Raw genomic sequence first — 17099 nt, 5'->3', positions numbered from 1 at the left:
GCGCATGGCGGCGCGGGGGACTGGAAGGTGAGAGGGTTTTTCCGGCTCCAGCTGTCCCGGCGCCGCCCCCACGCGCGCCGTGGCCCCGGGAGGACGTGCGACACGTGCTGAGCCTCCGCGGCTTCTGCCGCTGAACGAGCGGGACTCGCGGGACCACTACGGGCCGATCTCTTCTCTCTCCGTCTCCGTCTCTCTCTCCTCCTTGAATTTATGGGGGAGACACCGGTTGAACCCTCTCGGGTTTTAAATAAAATAAAAGAGGAATAAACGTTTGCTGTGACCCCACCCGCGGATGTGGAGAGAGAGAGTGGAGGGGGAGGAGAGAGGCGGCGCCGATCGTATCAGAGCGGGTCTCACGCCGCCTGGGTGGTTGCCCCTCGCCCCGCCCCGCCCCGCCCCCGGCCCCCTACAGCCCCGCGGGCGCTCTGCCGGGAAGGAAGCGGTTCCGCAGGTTTTTGGTTTTCTTAGGAAGAGTCCCCTTCATTTTTTTTTTTGTTCTCTGCAGAGTTTTGCTTCCTCATCCCGGAATCGCACAGGATGGAGTCGCCGCCGACCCCCCCCCCCCACGTCCGGGGTATATAAGCCACCGGCCCCGCCCGGCCCCCCACTCCGCCCCGCGCCATGGGGCTCGCGCTGTGGCTGCTCCCGCTGCTGCTGGTCCCGGTGAGCGAGCTGCGCCGCGGAGACGGGGATGCGCCGCCGGCAGGGCCGCCCGCCCCCTCGCCCCTGGCGGGGCCCCTGGAGGCGGCGGCCGGTGGACAGGACCGCAGGGGCCGGAGGGGGCGAGGGTAGAACCCCCATTCTCTGGAGGGGCCGAGAAAGGAGAAGGAACCCCCGCTTCTCCCCCAGCCTCACTCGGAAAGGGTTCCCGCAGGCGCCGTCTCACTGCTTCCTATCCTCCCTTCCCTTCCTTTCCCTTACTTTCTTCCTTTTTTACTTTCTTCCTTCCTTTCTTTTTTTAAACAATATATTTTATTGACTTTTACAGAGAGGAAGGGAGAGGGAGTTAGAAACATCCATGAGAGAGAAACATGGATCAGCTGCCTCCTGCACACTCCCTACTGGGGATGTGCCCACAACCAAGGCACGTGCCCTTGACCGGGATCGAACCCGGGACCCTTCAGTCCACAGGCCGACGCTCTATCCACTGAGCCAAACCGGTCAGGGCTTCTTTCTTTTTTTTTTTTTCTTTTCTTTTCTTTTCTTTTCTTTTCTTTTCTTTTCTTTTCTTTTCTTTTCTTTTCTTTTCTTTTCTTTTCTTTTCTTTTCTTTTCTTCTTTCTTGCCTTCTTTCTTTCTTCTTTCCCTCTCTCTCTCTCTCTCTCTCCCTTTTTTCCTTTCTTCTTCCTGCCCTCCCCTCCCCTTCTCTCCCCATAAAAAGCTCTGCACCACGGGCTCATTACCCAGCACATCAGCAGGTCCAAAGGAGCACCATGGCCTGGAGGTCCTCGCCGCTGCTCCTGCTGCTGCCACCGCAGGGAGGGGGCAGAATGGAGTCTGAGTTTGAGAGTCCAGAGGGCAAGCTCCACCCTCAGCCCAGGCCCCAGCAGCTTGGGGAGCAGCACAGGGAGGGACGCTCTGCCTCCGAGGCTGAGGGGAGCATGGGGACAGCGCAGTCCCCCAGCGGCCCCTGCCCCGGGCTCAGCCTGCTTCTGCTTCTGCCTCTGCCGGGTCAGGCCCACCCCACCTCCTCCGGGCGCCCTGCCTGCTCCTTAGAGCTGCTGGCTGGGTGGGCGGCCACTGTCCAGCGTTTAGGCTGGGCCACCCCAGGTTCTGTCTGTGCTGATGTTGATGTTGTGACTAAATTCTTCTCCCGTGTGAAACCTGTGCTGGTGACAGCTCCCCCCAGAGATGGGACGAGGAGGCCGCGGGCCCGCCTGTGGAGCCAATGCGCACGTGACCCCGGTTCCTGGGCCCCGGCTCGGGGAGCCCCTGGCTGCCTCGTTCCTGAGGCTGCTACATGCAGAGCCGCGCACCCTGACCCTCCCGTTCCAGGGCGGCGGCCCAGGCGGTGCTCCGCGTGGACGGGGCGGGCTGTGGACCTGCCGGGGTGACAGTGGGAGGGATGGGGGGGCGAGAACGCGGTGAAACACGGTTCCCGTCTTTGCAGCTGACCCTCAGCACCTCGAGCAACCTGTCATCCAAGCTGAGCGCGGCGAGCCTGAGCCCGGGCAGCAGGTGCGGGCCCGGCGAGTACTGGTCTGGGAGGCGCTGCTGCCAGCGCTGCCCCGCAGGTGAGTGGGGGCGGGTTCTGTCCGCTGGGCCCGACCCATATGCACATCGAGCCATGGCTCTGACGGGGCGGCAGGGAGGAAGCGGCCGGGTACGTGCTGGCCAGCGGACCACGTGTCCACCTCGGGGCCTTCCGGGTTGGGCCCTGGGACCCCCATGGCGACCGGGACGCAGGGATGCTCCCGGGCAGCTGGTGGCGAGCCCTGGGCCGGGAGGCGGAGCGCTGGGCCGGGGGACGGATTGCTGGGCCGGGGGACGGATTGCTGGGCCGGGGGGGCGGAGCGCTGGGCCGGGGGGCGGAGCGCTGGGCCGGGGGGCGGAGCGCTGGGCCGGGGGGGCGGAGCGCTGGGCCGGGGGGCGGAGCGCTGGACTGGGGGGCGGAGCGCTGGGCCGGGAGGCGGAGCGCTGGGCCGGGGGGGCGGAGCGCTGGGCCGGGGGGCGGAGCGCTGGACTGGGGGGCGGAGCGCTGGGCCGGGAGGCGGAGCGCTGGGCTGGGGTCCTGCTGCCTCGACTGACCTGGACCCGAGGCGCGTCCTGGGGGCCTCAGAGGTGTGTCGTGGGCGGGGGTCGGGGTCCCGGGTGCCCCACCACACAGCTGTCGGGGAGCGATTGCTTCGTCATTTCCACGACCTGGTGACAGGCAGAGATTACTCCAATGCTGACGCCCAGGGACAGGGATTTGCAGTTTCTCACCAGAGGGGCCGGCCCAGGGCCTGGCGTGGAGGCCGCACAGCGGGGCGCCGGGCGTGCCTGGTGGGTCTGACCGCACCCCGACCTCTTGCACAGGCCAGTATGTCGAGGAGCCATGCAGCAGCCCCCACACCCGGAGCAAGTGTGAGGCGTGTGACACAGGGACCTACACGGGACACGCCAACGGCCTGCCGTCCTGCCTGCCGTGCACCACCTGCCGCAAGGGTGAGTCCCAGCCCCTTGAGTCTTAACCTTGACCCCGAAGCCCCTTTTTATTTTTTAAATATATTTTTATTGATTTCAGAGCGGTAGGGAGAGGGAGAGAGAAACATCAATGATGAGAGAGAATCATGGATCAGCTGCCTCCTGCACACCCCCCACTGGGGATCGAGCCTGCAACCCCGGCATGTGCCCTTGACCCGAATCGAACCTGGGACCTTTCAGTCCGCAGGCTGACGCTCCATCCACCCAGCCAAACCAGCCAGAACAAGAATATATATATATATATTTTTTTTTTTAAATTTTTTAAAAAAGCCTTTTCCAAATGTCTAAACTTGAAGATAATTCAAAAAAGAAAAATCAAGGGGAAAATATCGTGCAGTGATGATTAACCAAATAAATAAATAGATAGATAAATAAATAAATAAAATATAATTAAGAAAGAAAAAGAAATGTTCTCTGAGGAGTGAAGAGGCGGACCGTCTTACGTCCGCCAGAGCCGTTGCCGAATGTGGGGGGCAGGGCAGTGGGGATCCTGGCCCGACGGGAGACGGGGGGTCAGTGCCAGCCTCGGAGGAAACACTGGGTGTAGTGGGTGACGTTCCCACGGGCCAACCCCACTCCCCACCGCCCGCCCGCCTCCATCTGGACCTGGGCCCGCTCCCCCCGTGTGTCAGAGCCCGGCCGGTGTGCGGTGGCACCACCGGGAGCCTCCCATGTCCACTGGCAGAGTCCCAGCCCCGGTGCCTGACCCAGCCTCCCCTCCCCCCGCAGACCAGGAGATGGTGAGTGACTGCACCCCGACACAGGACCGGCAGTGCCAGTGCAAGACCGGGGAGTACTACTGCGACTCTGAGCACTGCCTGGAGGGCTGCAACCCCTGCACCAGGTATGGCCTCAGGGCGCAGGCAGACGCGCACCCTGGTACCCCCCCCCCCCCCCCGTGGCGTGTCTGCCTCGGGTTCTGCCGCGGCCCCTCGGTTCTCCATCTGTGACCTGGTAGCACCTGCCACGTGGAGGCGCCTGCAGATGAAATCCAACCAGTGGCCTGGCTGTTCCCCCCGGGGCCGCCCTGGGGCCAGGGCTCCGTCCACCCAGAGCCACGACCCGCTGGTCCCACCAAAGCCCCCCTGGAGTCGGCACAGAAGCCAAAGCACAGAACCTGCCCGGGTCCCCGAGTGCTGGAGGGCGGGGCTTGGGAGAGGCAGAGGCCCGAGGAGGGAGGGAGGTGGGAGCCATAGCCGGTTCCAGAGGAGGCGGCTCCGGGCAGAGGAGGAGCCGTGAGCCCCGCGCCCTGTCCCAGCTGCAAGGCCGTCCCCGCAGCAGGGCCCTGGTTCTGTCACAGGCGCCGGTCCTGGCGGCTTCACAAACCTCGGGAATAATTCTCTCCAGGCCCGCAGCCCGGGAGCCGGGAACCAGGTGTGGGCAGGGCCGGCCCCGCGGGCTCTGGGAGGACCCTCCTGTCTCCTGGGCTCTGGGTGGGCTCGATGGGAGGACCTTCTGGGGAGACATGACAGCAGTGAAACCCCTGGCAAAATAGCTCCCTTTTTAAAAGAAATAGATTTTTTTATGCCGAAACTGGTTTGGCTCGGTGGATAGAGCTTCGGCCTGCGACTGAAGGGTCCCGGGTTCGATTCCGGTCAGGGGCATGTGCCTGGGTTTCGGGCACATCTCCAGTGGGAGAAGTGCAGGAGGCAGCTGATCAATGTTTCTCTCTCATCGATGTTTCTAACTCTCTATCCCTCTCCCTTCCTCTCTGTAAAAAAAATCAATAAAATATATTCAAAAAATAAAAATAAAAAAAAATAAAATAGATTTTTATTGATGTCAGAGAGGAAGGGAGAGGGAGAGAGAGGAACGGCAATGATGAGAGAATCATGGATCGGCTGCCTCCTGCACGCCCCCCACCGGGGAAGGAGCCCGCAACCCGGGCCTGTGCCCCGACAGGGAATCCACCGTGACCTCCTGGCTCCTAGGCCGACGCTCCTCCCCTGAGCCCCCCGGCGGGCAGAGCAGCGCACTTTGTGAGGCGCGTTGTGGGCCCTTCAGTGCAACTCAGACCATGTGAACTGTGGCCCTGGGACCTGACAAGTCCGAAGTAGGGGCCGCCTGCAGGTCCGGTTCGATCACGGCTCTGCTTCTCTCGACTCCTTTGCCCGCCCGTCTCCATGGGCTTCCTCTCGGAGCTGCTCCCCCTCGGTGCGGCTGTGGCTGCAGCAGGTGCCGTCCTCAGAGCCGCACCCCAGGGGCCCTGAACTCCCTCGCTGTGCTCTCAGCGGTCCCGGGGCCGGGTGGGCCGATGGTCTGGGAAAGCCCGGCACAGGCTGCTGGAGCCCGGGGCCCTCCGGGGCGGGGGCCAGCTTGGCCGGGAAGTGATGCTCGGGGTCCTTCACTCCTTCCTCTCAGCTGTCCCGGCGCCACCCTCCAGACCTGCACCCCCACGAGGGACACCGTGTGCGCCCCAGCAGCCCAGCCAGAGCCAGGTAAGCGGCCCCGCCTCTTCCACGGCAGCCAGCCTGTGCACAGAGGGCACCGCCCGGCTCTGGGCCGGGGTCAGTGCTCAGCTCTGCCCCCTAGAAAAGAGGCTGCAGGCAGGAAGGGGTGGGTGTGCGTGGCCGGGTTCCAAGAAAACGTTATTTTTTTCTAATATATTTCTATTGATGTCAGAGAGGGAGGGAGAGAAACATCCATGATGAGAAAATCATGGACCAGCTGCCTCCTGCACGCCCCGCACTGGGGATTGGGCCCGCAACCCGGGCCTGTGCCCTGAGCGGGAATCGAACCCTGACCTCCTGGTTCATAGGTCGACGCTCAACTACTGAGCCAGGCCGGCGGGACTTAAAGCACATTTAATGCCCATCCCCCCGCAAAAAGAACATAGTTAGGACCTAATCTGTGATTAAACACAAGTGGTCAGAGCGCTGGTCGTGTTGGGTCAGTGGTTAGAGCATCGGCCTGTGGACCAAAGGCTGGTGGGTTCGATTCCCAGTCAAGGGCACGTCCCTGGGTTGCAAGCTCAGTCCCCAACCCGGTCGGGGGTGCGGCAGCCCATGGATGTGTCCCTCACACTGTCACACCCACGCTTCTCTCTCTGTCTCTCCCTCTCCTCCCTCCGCTCCCTCTCTCTACAAAAATCAATGGGAAAATGTCGTCGGGTGAGGATTCAGGAGAAATAAATGCACTTCAGGAAGCTGTCGGGGGAGCAGGCCCCGTGGCAGGGTCACTGCCGTCCCTCCGCCTCCTGGCCTGGCCCGGCGCCGGGGCCACAGCTCTGATGGGCCTGCCCTCGCCCGGGTCCCTGTGGTGGCTCCGCCGGGTGCTGTAATGTCACCTGGGAGACCAGCCCCCGAGTGGCCTCAGCAGCTGGCTCCTGGGTGGCCCTGCCCCTTCCCTCGGGCCACCTGGCCGGGCCTTCCCACAGTCACCATGGGGTCCTCTCCCTCGTCCCCACCTTCGTGGGGGGGGGGGGCTGCCTACTGGCCCGGGAGTCCGTGACGCTCACCCCAGAGCCCCACCCTGGGGCACCGGACCTTCGCCCTCTTCTGGGAGGGCGGACCCTGCGGGCAGCGAGTCCTTCCGCGAGGGACGTGCTTACAGGCTACAGCGCTCTGTGCCCCCAGGACCCCCAGCCGGTTCCCTGGCTGTCAGCTCCTTGTGTTGATGTTCTTTGTGAACGGAGACACTGAGGCAAGCTGGGCGTGCAGGATGAAGTAGAGCAGAGGGCTACCGCTCGCTCAGGCGTGTAGCCAAGACCCTCTGATGCCTTCTGGCTTTTATTGGAGTGAACACAGCAAACAATAGAGCACAGCAAGTGACAATGATTGACAAGCATGCTTATGAGATCATCAGAGCTAAGTTATACATTACACTATTAATTTCCTATGTGATACAAAGACTATTTCCACCTGCAGCAGGGCACCCTCCCCTGAACTTTCCATGCCCTCATGGACTATTCATCACGTCAAGGAAAGTTCTGCCTCTGAACAATAAGTCTGGCGTGCAGACCGTCCTCTTCTAGTTAACTTCTTTCCGCTTGACCGCTACATTTCCCCCCTTTTTTGTTTTGCTTCAGGTTCATGACGTAAAAAATAGCACTGCGTTGATTGTTTACTCCTGCGGCTTTATGGGATCTTCTGCAGACTATATATAGAACAAAGCAAAGTATTAATAGTGGCAATAACAACCCTGAGGAGGTTCCCATTAATGCTTGAATATGTGGGATAGGATTCATATTCTGTATCTCATTTACAAGACTTTGGAAAACTTGCTGTCCGGTTACCTCCTCTAATCTCTTTTGAAATGTTGTGTGAATATGATCTTGAAGATCAATAATTTCTTGTGTTAAATTGCCATGGTTCAATAAATGTTTCTTAACCTTATCCCAAGGAAAGCTGTCTTACTGTAAGGCACAGGGGTGATGCACAGACCAGTATGGTTCCAATCACATTTTAACTGTAGTCGCCTTTGCAGGCTCACAATGTGGTCCCCTAATAAAGCTACTGATTGTTCAAGATCGGCTATTTGTTCATTGACTTCGCCATCAATATGCCGTTGAGAACTCCATCACTGTTCTGAATCTTTATGCCATTCCTGAACAAAAGCAGCAGTTCGGACTGATCGCTGCAATGCCACACCCCAGCTGTTGCTGCAGTTGCTATCACAGCAATCAATCCTAGAATTGCAGCGATCAGCATGCCAATAAACCTTTTTGACCTTTTTCATATTCCTTCCGCAATGGCTTGGAGAGCTCCAGCTAGAGAACTTTCCTGCCATTGTCGATCCATCTGTACAGGTAACCATACTCCTGTTCTGGCTCGCAATAGATACAAGCTCTCTCTACTGTGATTAAAAGATACAGAGTTATTTACACAAGTTAACAAAGTACAATTAAAACAAGATATTCCCTAGTCCCAGACACACAGGTATTCTGGCAACTGGTTTCAAAGGCCCACGATCTTCAAAAGGTCCAGGCATCCAATTAGAGTCATTGGTTCCAGGGCCTTCCATGGGCAGTCACTAGACGCTCCCCTTCCTGGCATAGGCGCTTCACCTGTCCCCATGTAGGTGGAGGGGTGTTTCGGGTGCAAGGCAACGGTACGCGAATTTTGTCCTCCCTGGATGGTTAGCTGAGCAAACCGGTCTTCCAGTCCCGCCTCCTCACACTTCCTCTTGCTCGCCATGCCTTCACTTGATTCTTTTATCCGGAATCCGGAACTTCTTGGTTCCTGTGGAAACATAAGCCGAGCCTGGACCCCACCTTAAAACGGTAGCCGGGCACCACTGATTGGCAGTGACATCTCGGTCCATGACAGGCTGTTCTACCGGGACCTCCTTTCTATGTCCCCAGCGTATCTCAGCAGCTGACCCTGCATCTGTATTCAAATTTAAAAAATTTAAAGTAAATAGAGCTCTTAGTAATCTTCGTTGGGGAGTCTGGCCTGATACCAGCTCCTCTCCCCCTTTTAGTTTTTGCAGTATTTCCTTAAGGGTTCGGTTCTGCCGTTCAATAATTGCTTAACCTGTATTGTTTCCAGGAATTCCTGTAATATGTTTAATATCAAACTGTTGGAAAAAATGTTGACATTTACCTGATAAATATGCTGAGCCATTGTCAGTTTTAATGGCTCGGGGCTTGCCCATTACAGCAAAGGCTTCTAATAAATGTGTTATAACAGCATCGGCTTTTTCAGAGGACATCGCTGATGCCCACGAGAAATGAGAATAAGTATCAATAGAATGGTGAACAAATTTAAGCTTGCCAAATTCTGGCACCTGAGTGACATCCATTTGCCAAAGGGCATTAACAGTTTCTCCTCTGGGATTAACGCCCATGGGTAAGCGAGCAGTGTGGAATGGCTGACAGTGAGGGCACGTTTTCAAAATAATTTTAGCCTGTCTCCAAGTGATATGATGCTTTTCCTTCAATGCTCTAGCTTTGGAATGATACATATTATGCTCTCTTTGAGCGGAGGTTACTGTACCAACCAATTGATCAATGTTAGCGTTCCCAGCAGATAAAGGTCCAGGTAGTAAAGAGTGTGCGAGAATGTGTGTTATATAGACAGGATCATGCCGGAGGCGCAAGAGCATTTGAAGCTGTAGAAATAGTTCATGCAAGTCAGACCCATCATCAAAGATAGTAGCCGTTTCAATGTGTTGTACAGTAAACTCCGCATATTGAGAGTCAGTGATAATGTTAAGAGACATAGAGTCTTTATCTTGTAGTAACATAACAATTGCAAACAATGATTACCCAGTCCCAATGTCTTACCTTCGGGTCCCTGATCTGTTCAGGCGCCATTTGTTGATGTTCTCGGTGAACGGAGGCACTGAGGCAAGCTGGGCGTGCAGGATGAAGTAGAGCAGAGGGCTACCGCTCGCTCAGGCGTGTAGCCAAGACCCTCTGATGCCTTCTGGCTTTTATTGAAGTGAGCACAGCAAACAACAATGGGGCACAGCAAGTGACAATGATTAACAAACATGCTTTATGAAATCATCAAAGCTAAGTTATACATTACACTATTCATTTCCTATGTTATACAAAGACTCTTTCCACCTGCAGCAGGGCACCCTCCCCTGAACTTTCCATGCCCTTGTGGACTATTCATCACGTCAAGGGAAGTTCTGCCTCGGAAATAAGTCTCGCATGCAAGACTTTGTACTGACGCGGCCCGCTTGCAGGCTCCCGCCTTCTCCCGGCAGAGCGTCCTCTGCTAGTTAACTTCATTCCGCTTGACCACTACATCCTTGGCTGAGAAGACGAGGTGAGCGGAGGAGAGCGCTCCGGACGGGAGAGCAGCAGCGCGGCCGGGGTCCTGGCAGGCACTTGACCGGCGTTTTCCATTGAAAATACAGCTGCGCTCACTTTCTTATTCATTTTTAATATATTTTTATTGATGTCAGAGAGGAAGGGAGAGGGAAACATCCATGATGAGGGAGAATCATGGATCGGCTGCCTCCTGCACGCCCCACACTGGGGATGTGCCCGCAACCAAGGTACATGCCCTTGACTGGAATCGAACCTGGACCCTTCAGTCCGCAGGCCGACGCTCCATCCACTGAGCCAAACCGGTCAGGGCAAGGATTTCTTTTTAAACATATATTTGTATTGGTTTCAGAGAGGAAGGGAGAGGGGGAGGGAAACATCAATGATGAGAGAGAATCATGGATCGGCTCCCTCCTGCACGCCCCACACTGGGGATCGAGCCTGAAACCCAGCCACGTGCCTCTACGGGGACCAGGACCCTCACCTCCTGGTTCCTAGATCGATGCTGAACCACTGAGCCACACCTTCCAGGCCGCCAGGTGCTTTCTGGAACCCCATCCGCTCAGGCAGCTCTGGGAGGTCTCCCCACTTCACAGGTCAAAGTTCAGGCAACCTGAGCCCACGAGGCTGCAGAACTCGCCCAGGCCTCAGACCCCAGCCAGGCTCCCCTGGCCGCAGCCTCGTCCGTCCTGCGGCCCCACCGCCTCTGGGAGCCGGAGAGCAAGCGCAGAGCCAACCTCCGCACACCCATCCCCCACTCCCAGGGCTGCCGACTCCCCGGATCCTGGGTCCCTTCTCCAGGGCCATGGGCGCCAGGACGAATGAGCTGCAGGCAGGTCAGGAGCCACGCCGGGTCCTGGCCACACGTCTTCGTTCTGGTTTCCTTTTTCAGCCACAAGAGGCTGATTGTGAATTCAGACATGAGGTTCCAGGAGGGACGGGAGGAACCTATGACGTCAGTGGGGCTGGAAGGAAATGGCTTCGAGACGCAAGACCACGGAAGCCCGGATCCGGCCCGCGTGGCGGTGCGATGCTGCTCGGCCGGCCGGAAGGACCCGCTGGGAGGGAGCAGCCGTTCGCGCTCCTGGCGGCCTCCACACCACGGACTCTCCCAGACCTACTGGCCAGAGGAAACCTCTCAGGTCGGCCCTGGCCAGTGCCGCTCAGTGGACAGAGCATCAGCCTGCGGACTGAGGGGTCCCAGGTTAGATTCCGGCCGAGGGCACAGGCCCGGGGTGCGGGCTCCATCCCCAGTGGGGGCGGTGCAGGAGCCGCTGATCAGTGATTCTCTCTGATCACTGATGTCTCTCTCTCCCTCTCCCTTCCTCTCTGAAATCAATAAAAAAATATATATTTTATAAAACCTCTTACATCAAGCCCTAACTGGTTCAGTTCAATGGATAGAGCATCGGCCTGCGGACTGAAAGGTCCCAGGTTCGATTCTGGTCAAGGACATGTATCTTGGTTTCGGGCACATCCCCAGTAGGGGGTGTGTGCAGGAGGCAGCTGATCGATGTTTCTCTCTCATCAACGTTTCTAACTCTCTATCCCTCTCCCTTCCTCTCTGTAAAAACTCAATAAAATATATTTTTTAAAAGGGGGGGACATGGTGGCCCATGTGGGGTGAGCTGTCAGTGTCTGGATTAGTCTTTGCTACAGCACAGGCCAGGCAAGGAGGCTCAGACCGGGGTCTCCTCGTCACTGTGGCACCTAAAACAGCAGCTGAGTAGAAGTTCAGTCTGTGTATGGTCCTTTAATCCCAGCAACTCCTGCAAAAATCCCCTTTTCCCTCCATTGGCATGAAGGTGGAATGTTCCTCTTGAAAGAAATACTGAATTCATACTTGGAAACACAGCCTATAAGTCTCCTGGGAACAGGCAGCTCACCTCTCCTGGTCGCCAGAAACTCCCGGGGCCGGCTCCTGGGCCGTGGGGACTGAGGTCTTCCCTGGGGTGGGTTGGTCACAGCTGCGGTGGCCGGCCGGTCGGCTTCGTCCAAAATCCCCCAGGAGATGGTGAACGGGAGCAGCTCCCGGCGTCAGGACACGCGCCACACCACGGGCTACAGGACACCCAACAGCCTCCTGATCAGAGATGCACGCTCCCGCCCTCTCAGAGCTCCTCTTACCAAGTGCGCTTTACGCAGGGGTCGCGTGTCTGCCCAAGACAAGCCATCTCTCTGGGCCCTGCATCCGAGGAGGTCCGATAACTGGGGACAAGGACTCGGGGGACGGCTACGGGCATCCTCGCTGCCCCCGCCCCCCCCCCCCCCCAGCTCTTAGTTTCACTGGGTGTCGCACCAATCACTCTCTCTGCCCCAGGACTGTGTGTGGATTAGTATTTACCCGGGGAAGAAAGGACCAAGAAGACAGGGTGTTTTGTGGCTCAGAATGGCTCCCAGGATGGGGTGGGGGTGGGGGAACTTGGAAGGGTCCAGGGAGGGCGGCTGAGAACCTGTGGGTTCCGGGCCCAGGCACGTTTCTGTGAACTGTTCCCAGGACTTGCTGTCCCCAGAACACTGACAGGCTAGTGGCCAACAGAGCACGGGCCCCTGCAGAGCTCAAGGTCTGCTGGGCTGACTGGCTCCTCACAGCCCCCGCCCCCTGGCTCCTTCCCGCTGTGTCTGTTGGGGGTAAACCCCAGCCCCTTCAGGAAGTGTGTGCCTTCCTGTCCATGTCCTGTGCCCACAGGAAGGACCACTGCAGACAGAGTCCCCTCTGAAGCCTGCGGTGTCCTCTGACCTGGAGGAGGGCATTACACAGTCTGAAGATTACATGGGGAAGTAGGCAAAACGTATGCCACATGGGCAGTTCACAGGTAATGCAGGCTGGGGGGGTGTTGCAAAGAGCTGTCGGCTCTGGTTTCTGCAACAAGGTTGTTAACCTTTCCATAACAGGCAGCTTCCAGATGGGGAGGGTGGGCTGCATTTCCAGGTGAGCTCCCAGGTACCGAGTCCCTGCCCACTGAGCTGGCCCCCACCCCACAGGTCAGAGGGACCAGAGGATGGCACCCTGCTCTGCCTTTTCCTCCCGGGGGGTCCGGACGTACTCTACACGCCCCAGGAGTGAAGTGTGCAAGGCCACACACGTAACCCGAGATGACAAGGAGCAGAGGTGCCGCGACTGAGGGAGAACTGTCCCTGTGTGTCCGCCCACATGCTGGCCACAGCCACAGAGCTGCCTGAGCTGGATTCAAAATAAATAAGGTTAAGCCCCGCTGGTGTGGCTCAGTGGCTAAGCATCAACCTATGAACCAGGAGGTCACAGTATGATTCCCAGTCAGGGCTCATGGCCAGGTTACAGGCTCCATCCCCGTGTGCAGGAGGCAGACCATCAGTGATTCTCTCATCACTGATGTTTCTCTCTCTCTCCCTCTCCCTTCCTCTCTGAAATCAATAAAAATATATTAAAACACAATCAGGTTAAGGGGTTAGGGTGAGTTTCTCCATCACATTGGCCACACGTCCAGGGCTCAGTGTCCGGACACAGAATGACTATCACCCTGGAGTGCCCTGGTGGCCGGCACTGGGTGGGTGGGTGGGGTCTGACCCCGCGGTCATCAGCACAGTAGGACCAGGAGCTGCCCTGAAGCTGGACAGTGTCACCTTGTTTCCGAGGCGACTTCCAGGACAGACATTCCTGGTGCAATTCGTTAAATGGCTCTGAGAAGGGCTCCTTTTAGGAGATCCCCACCCAAGCTCCTCCTTAGGAAGGATCAGACTCACCAGGACTTGAGGGGCGGGAGTCCCTGAGGCCTGGATTAAGGGGGTGAGTGGGGGGGGGGGGACCGTGCAGGGCAGAAGCCCCGCTGGCAGGAGCCTGGAGCTTCGGGAAGCAAAGCATGCGCCCGGCTACCCACTGTCCTGTCTCCACTAACTTGATGAACAAAAGCCGATTTGGATTTTTTAACCACAAATTCTGTATTTCAGGTTTAATGCCCAGTGTTCAGTTCTGCTCCTCCTAACTCCATAGGACACAGTACTTAAGAGGCACTAATCAAGAGGACAATTGCTACCTAAGAGCGATAAGAGCCCTCCCGGCACCCGGCCCTCCCCCGCACCCAGCCCTCCCCCGGCACCCGGCCCTCCCCCGGCACCCGGCCCTCCCCGGCACCCGGCCCTCCCAAGCACCCGGCCCACCCCGACACCCAGCCCTCCCCGGCACCCAGCCCTCCCCCGGCACCCGGCCCTCCCCCGGCACCCGGCCCTCCCCGGCACCCGGCCCTCCCAAGCACCCAGCCCTCCCCGACACCCAGCCCTCCCCAGCACCCAGCCCTCCCCAGCCAGCACGCGGAGCAGCGCAGTGCCCAGGCACAGTTTGGTCACCACTTGGACTCAGGCAAAAACAAGAGGCAATGGCTAGATCCTGGTGAGAGTCCACGTACCTTCCTCTGCGCAGCTCCCAGGCCCGGGCGGCAGGAAGCAGAGCAGCGCCAGGGCTGGGACCAGCAGCCTCCTCCCCAGCTCCATGGCTCCCGCCTCCCCGTCACAGCCCAGGCGAAGGCGTGAGGGCAGGGCTCTTAAAGGCTTGACCCTCCCCCTGGCCGCACCTGTGGACAATCAGCCAACTGTGAGTCCCCTCAGAAACACTCCTCACCCCCACCCCCACCCGCAGGGCTGCTTCCCTCAGATCCAAGTGTCCTGAGGGTGTTATGGGTCCTCCCTCCATGGGGCTCACACAGCTGCACTAAAGTCAACCTGCTCTCCCCTGGGGTGACTGTGACACAGCTGGTGACACGGCTGGTGCTGTGTCCATCACAGGACACCTAGAGCCAGTGTCCGAGGTAGAGGACGCACAAACCTGCTGCCCCGGGACTCTGAGTGGCCCTCTGTCTGGTGCACTCATAGCTGTGAAAGAGCACATGGCACCAGGTCCTCCTCACCCTCCCCCCTCCCCACTGGCTGCAGAAGAAAATGCATCGTCCATCATCCATCGCTCTGTGTTCAAATGCCCTGACGGTCGTCCCCAAGGGCGCCTGGTCCTTTGGTCCCTGGGAGTGAAGGGATGGCTTCTGCCCCACCTGCTCCCTCCATGCCCCTCCCCCTCTCTCTGCAAAGACACCTGTGGCGATGCCACCTGAGGGACAGGGACCGTCCCAGCACCAACCACTCTCAGCACTGCAGGGTCTAGTGACCATCCTGATTTCCCTCAGACGCGCCAGGGACAGGAAGTCGCCGTGACCACCGCTGCCCTCACCTCGTCCCAGTGCATTAGTGCAGGGAGCGTGGCGCACACTCAGGAGAAGTTTTAGTGTCTGCTCATCTGTGTCACTTCAGCCCGCGCTCACCCCCACCAGCCCGGCTCTCATCCTCCGTCCTCTTCTTGGGGGTACTTTCCCCTAAAGCCACAGGGAATAAAAACATTATTCAGCCCGGCTGGCGTGGTTCAGTGGCTGAGTGTTGACCTATGAACCAGGAGGTCAGGGTTCAATTCCTGGTCGGGGCACATGCCCGGGGTTGCAGGCTCGACCCCCAGTAGGGGGCTTGTAGGAGGCAGCCCATCAATGATTCTCTCTCATCATTGATGTTTCTATCTCTTTCTCCTTCTTCCTTCCTCTCTGAAATCAATAAAATTATATTTTAAAAAACAACACACAAAACCAACATTATTCAGTAGCAATACCTGATGTCTTAAGACAGGACAGAATCCTCTGGAAGTCTTTGCCATCTGGGTCACCTCACCACGTGATGCGAGTCCAGCACAGTGTCTGCTGTGCGGGGTTCGGGACCAGCCCACGTCCACAGATGGCCCCTCGACACCCCTGGATCGCACACGTCCAAAGTGGAGGGTCCCATGTCCTCAAGGCGCAGGAGCGTCACCAGACACTGACCTCACATTCCTGACTCACAGGACCGTGTGCTGTAGGCGTTGACACAGTGGAGCCAGGACTGGGGGGGCGGGCGGGGGGGGGGGGCACAGCCATTGCCTCCTGCTGCTCCTCCTGCTACCTCCGGGGCCGCCATTCCTGAGATCCCCAGATGGGTATCACTTAGTCGACAGCATGCCAAGTGGAGAGGAATGACAGCTGGCTTAGGATGTTGTAAAAATTGCATGGAAACCAGCTTCACCACAGCAGATTTGAAACTAAGACGCTTTCCAGGTTCCTAAAATGATTGGTGGGTGCTAACTTTGACATGTATTACTCATTATCCCAGCCACTCAGCCACAGTGATGGAAAGGGCTATACATGAGACAGAATTCTGGGTCCTGATCCCATCCCTGCCACTGGCCGGGAGGGCCCTTCACAGGACCTGCCAAGTAAAGGAGCCGCAGGGCAAACCCCGAGCGAGCGGCTGCGCTGCCTGCCTGTCCTCCCCGGACGGCACCGCGGACGGAGGCACCTGCTAGTTCTCGAGGGAAGAGCAGAAGGGCCGCTCTGAGTGATGCAGGGGAAGAGGCTCCTCCACTGTTAACGCACCTTCAGCAGCAGCCTGGGGGCAGAAGGGCCGCCATGGCTCCCAGGGACAGAGGCCGGCAGACAGGGGAGCCCAGGGCGCAGAAGTGCTCAGGTGGGTCCTGCAGGGCCTGTGGCCACACCTCGCTGAGCTGGAGACAGTGCCTGGGAAGAAGCGCCATGTCAGCAGTTGTTAGTACAGGAGGGCTCACAGCTCCAATAAAAGGCCTGTGTAAAGTCTGGATGGATAATTCCCTTTCAATTTCGTAACAGCAAAACAAAACAGACATGAGAACAAAGAAGTAATGATAGGGGCAGAAATAGAGTATTTGGGGACCAGCTATAATTGTAAGAAATATTAATCCTGCTCTGTTACCCGTGATTGTTTTATTCTGATAAAAGGAGGCACATTCTAACCTGCTGGGAGTTGCACTCGGTACCTGGGAGCTCACCTGGAAACGCAGCCCATCCTCATCTGGGAGCTGCCTGTCATCATGGGAAGATTAACAACCTTGTTGCAGAAACCAGAGCCAGACAGCCCTTTGCAAACCCCCGGCCTTTGCATACTCCCAGCCTTTGTATACCTGCAGGCCTTTGCACATCTCCAGCCTGCATTACCTGTGAACTGCCCATGTAGCATACCTTTGGCCTACTTCCCCGTGTAATCTTCATCCTTCTGCCCAGTATAAGCAGCTGGCTTATGGTGGAGGCAGAGCAGATGTTTGTGGGTGACCTGCTGCTCTCCCCGCTGCCGGCAGTGTTGGGATAAACGCTCATATGACTCAACCCTGTCTCTGCTGA

The 17099-nt window shown here is 57.9% G+C and overlaps 1 protein-coding gene and 1 long non-coding RNA gene across 8 annotated transcripts; one reads left to right on the top strand and one right to left on the bottom strand.

Moving 5' to 3' along the window:
- The first annotated feature begins 528 nt into the window (after positions 1-528).
- Positions 529-7359, top strand: LOC132241828 (tumor necrosis factor receptor superfamily member 22-like). Of its 7 annotated transcripts, XM_059710787.1 has the most exons (6): positions 529-663; positions 2110-2233; positions 3018-3146; positions 3915-4029; positions 5547-5623; positions 6328-6754. In XM_059710787.1, the coding sequence occupies exons 1-6, from the start codon at positions 622-624 to the stop codon at positions 6633-6635; spliced, it is 795 nt and encodes a 264-aa protein (XP_059566770.1). In that variant the 5' UTR covers positions 529-621; the 3' UTR covers positions 6636-6754. The 7 variants fall into 7 exon arrangements, with proteins under 7 accessions (XP_059566770.1, XP_059566771.1, XP_059566769.1 ...); XM_059710786.1 differs by lacking the exon at positions 529-663 and having other exon boundaries at positions 1617-2233; XM_059710790.1 differs by lacking the exons at positions 529-663; positions 6328-6754 and adding an exon at positions 6761-7359 and having other exon boundaries at positions 1624-2233.
- A 120-nt stretch (positions 7360-7479) lies between these two features.
- LOC132241849 (uncharacterized) lies at positions 7480-9879 on the bottom strand. Its single transcript, XR_009454533.1, has 2 exons — positions 9412-9879; positions 7480-8365 (listed from the first exon to the last, which is right to left on the bottom strand). It is a non-coding gene; the product is annotated as an uncharacterized LOC132241849 (long non-coding RNA).
- Positions 9880-17099: the final 7220 nt, after the last annotated feature.

This window comes from Myotis daubentonii, chromosome 9 (genome assembly GCF_963259705.1).
Source record: "Myotis daubentonii chromosome 9, mMyoDau2.1, whole genome shotgun sequence".
Classification (NCBI taxonomy): Eukaryota; Metazoa; Chordata; class Mammalia; order Chiroptera; family Vespertilionidae; genus Myotis; species Myotis daubentonii.
This window is presented reverse-complemented; position numbering and strand designations above follow the sequence as displayed.

Bases quoted from the DNA above. Each gene is read 5' to 3' on its own strand.
- LOC132241828 (XM_059710786.1), top strand. From the start codon at position 2,065: ATGGGGGGGCGAGAACGCGGTGAAACACGGTTCCCGTCTTTGCAGCTG. The intron at 3,147-3,914 runs GTGAGTCCCAGC...CTCCCCCCGCAG, and splicing joins GTGCACCACCTGCCGCAAGG to ACCAGGAGATGGTGAGTGAC. The intron at 5,624-6,327 runs GTAAGCGGCCCC...AATGCACTTCAG, and splicing joins AGCAGCCCAGCCAGAGCCAG to GAAGCTGTCGGGGGAGCAGG.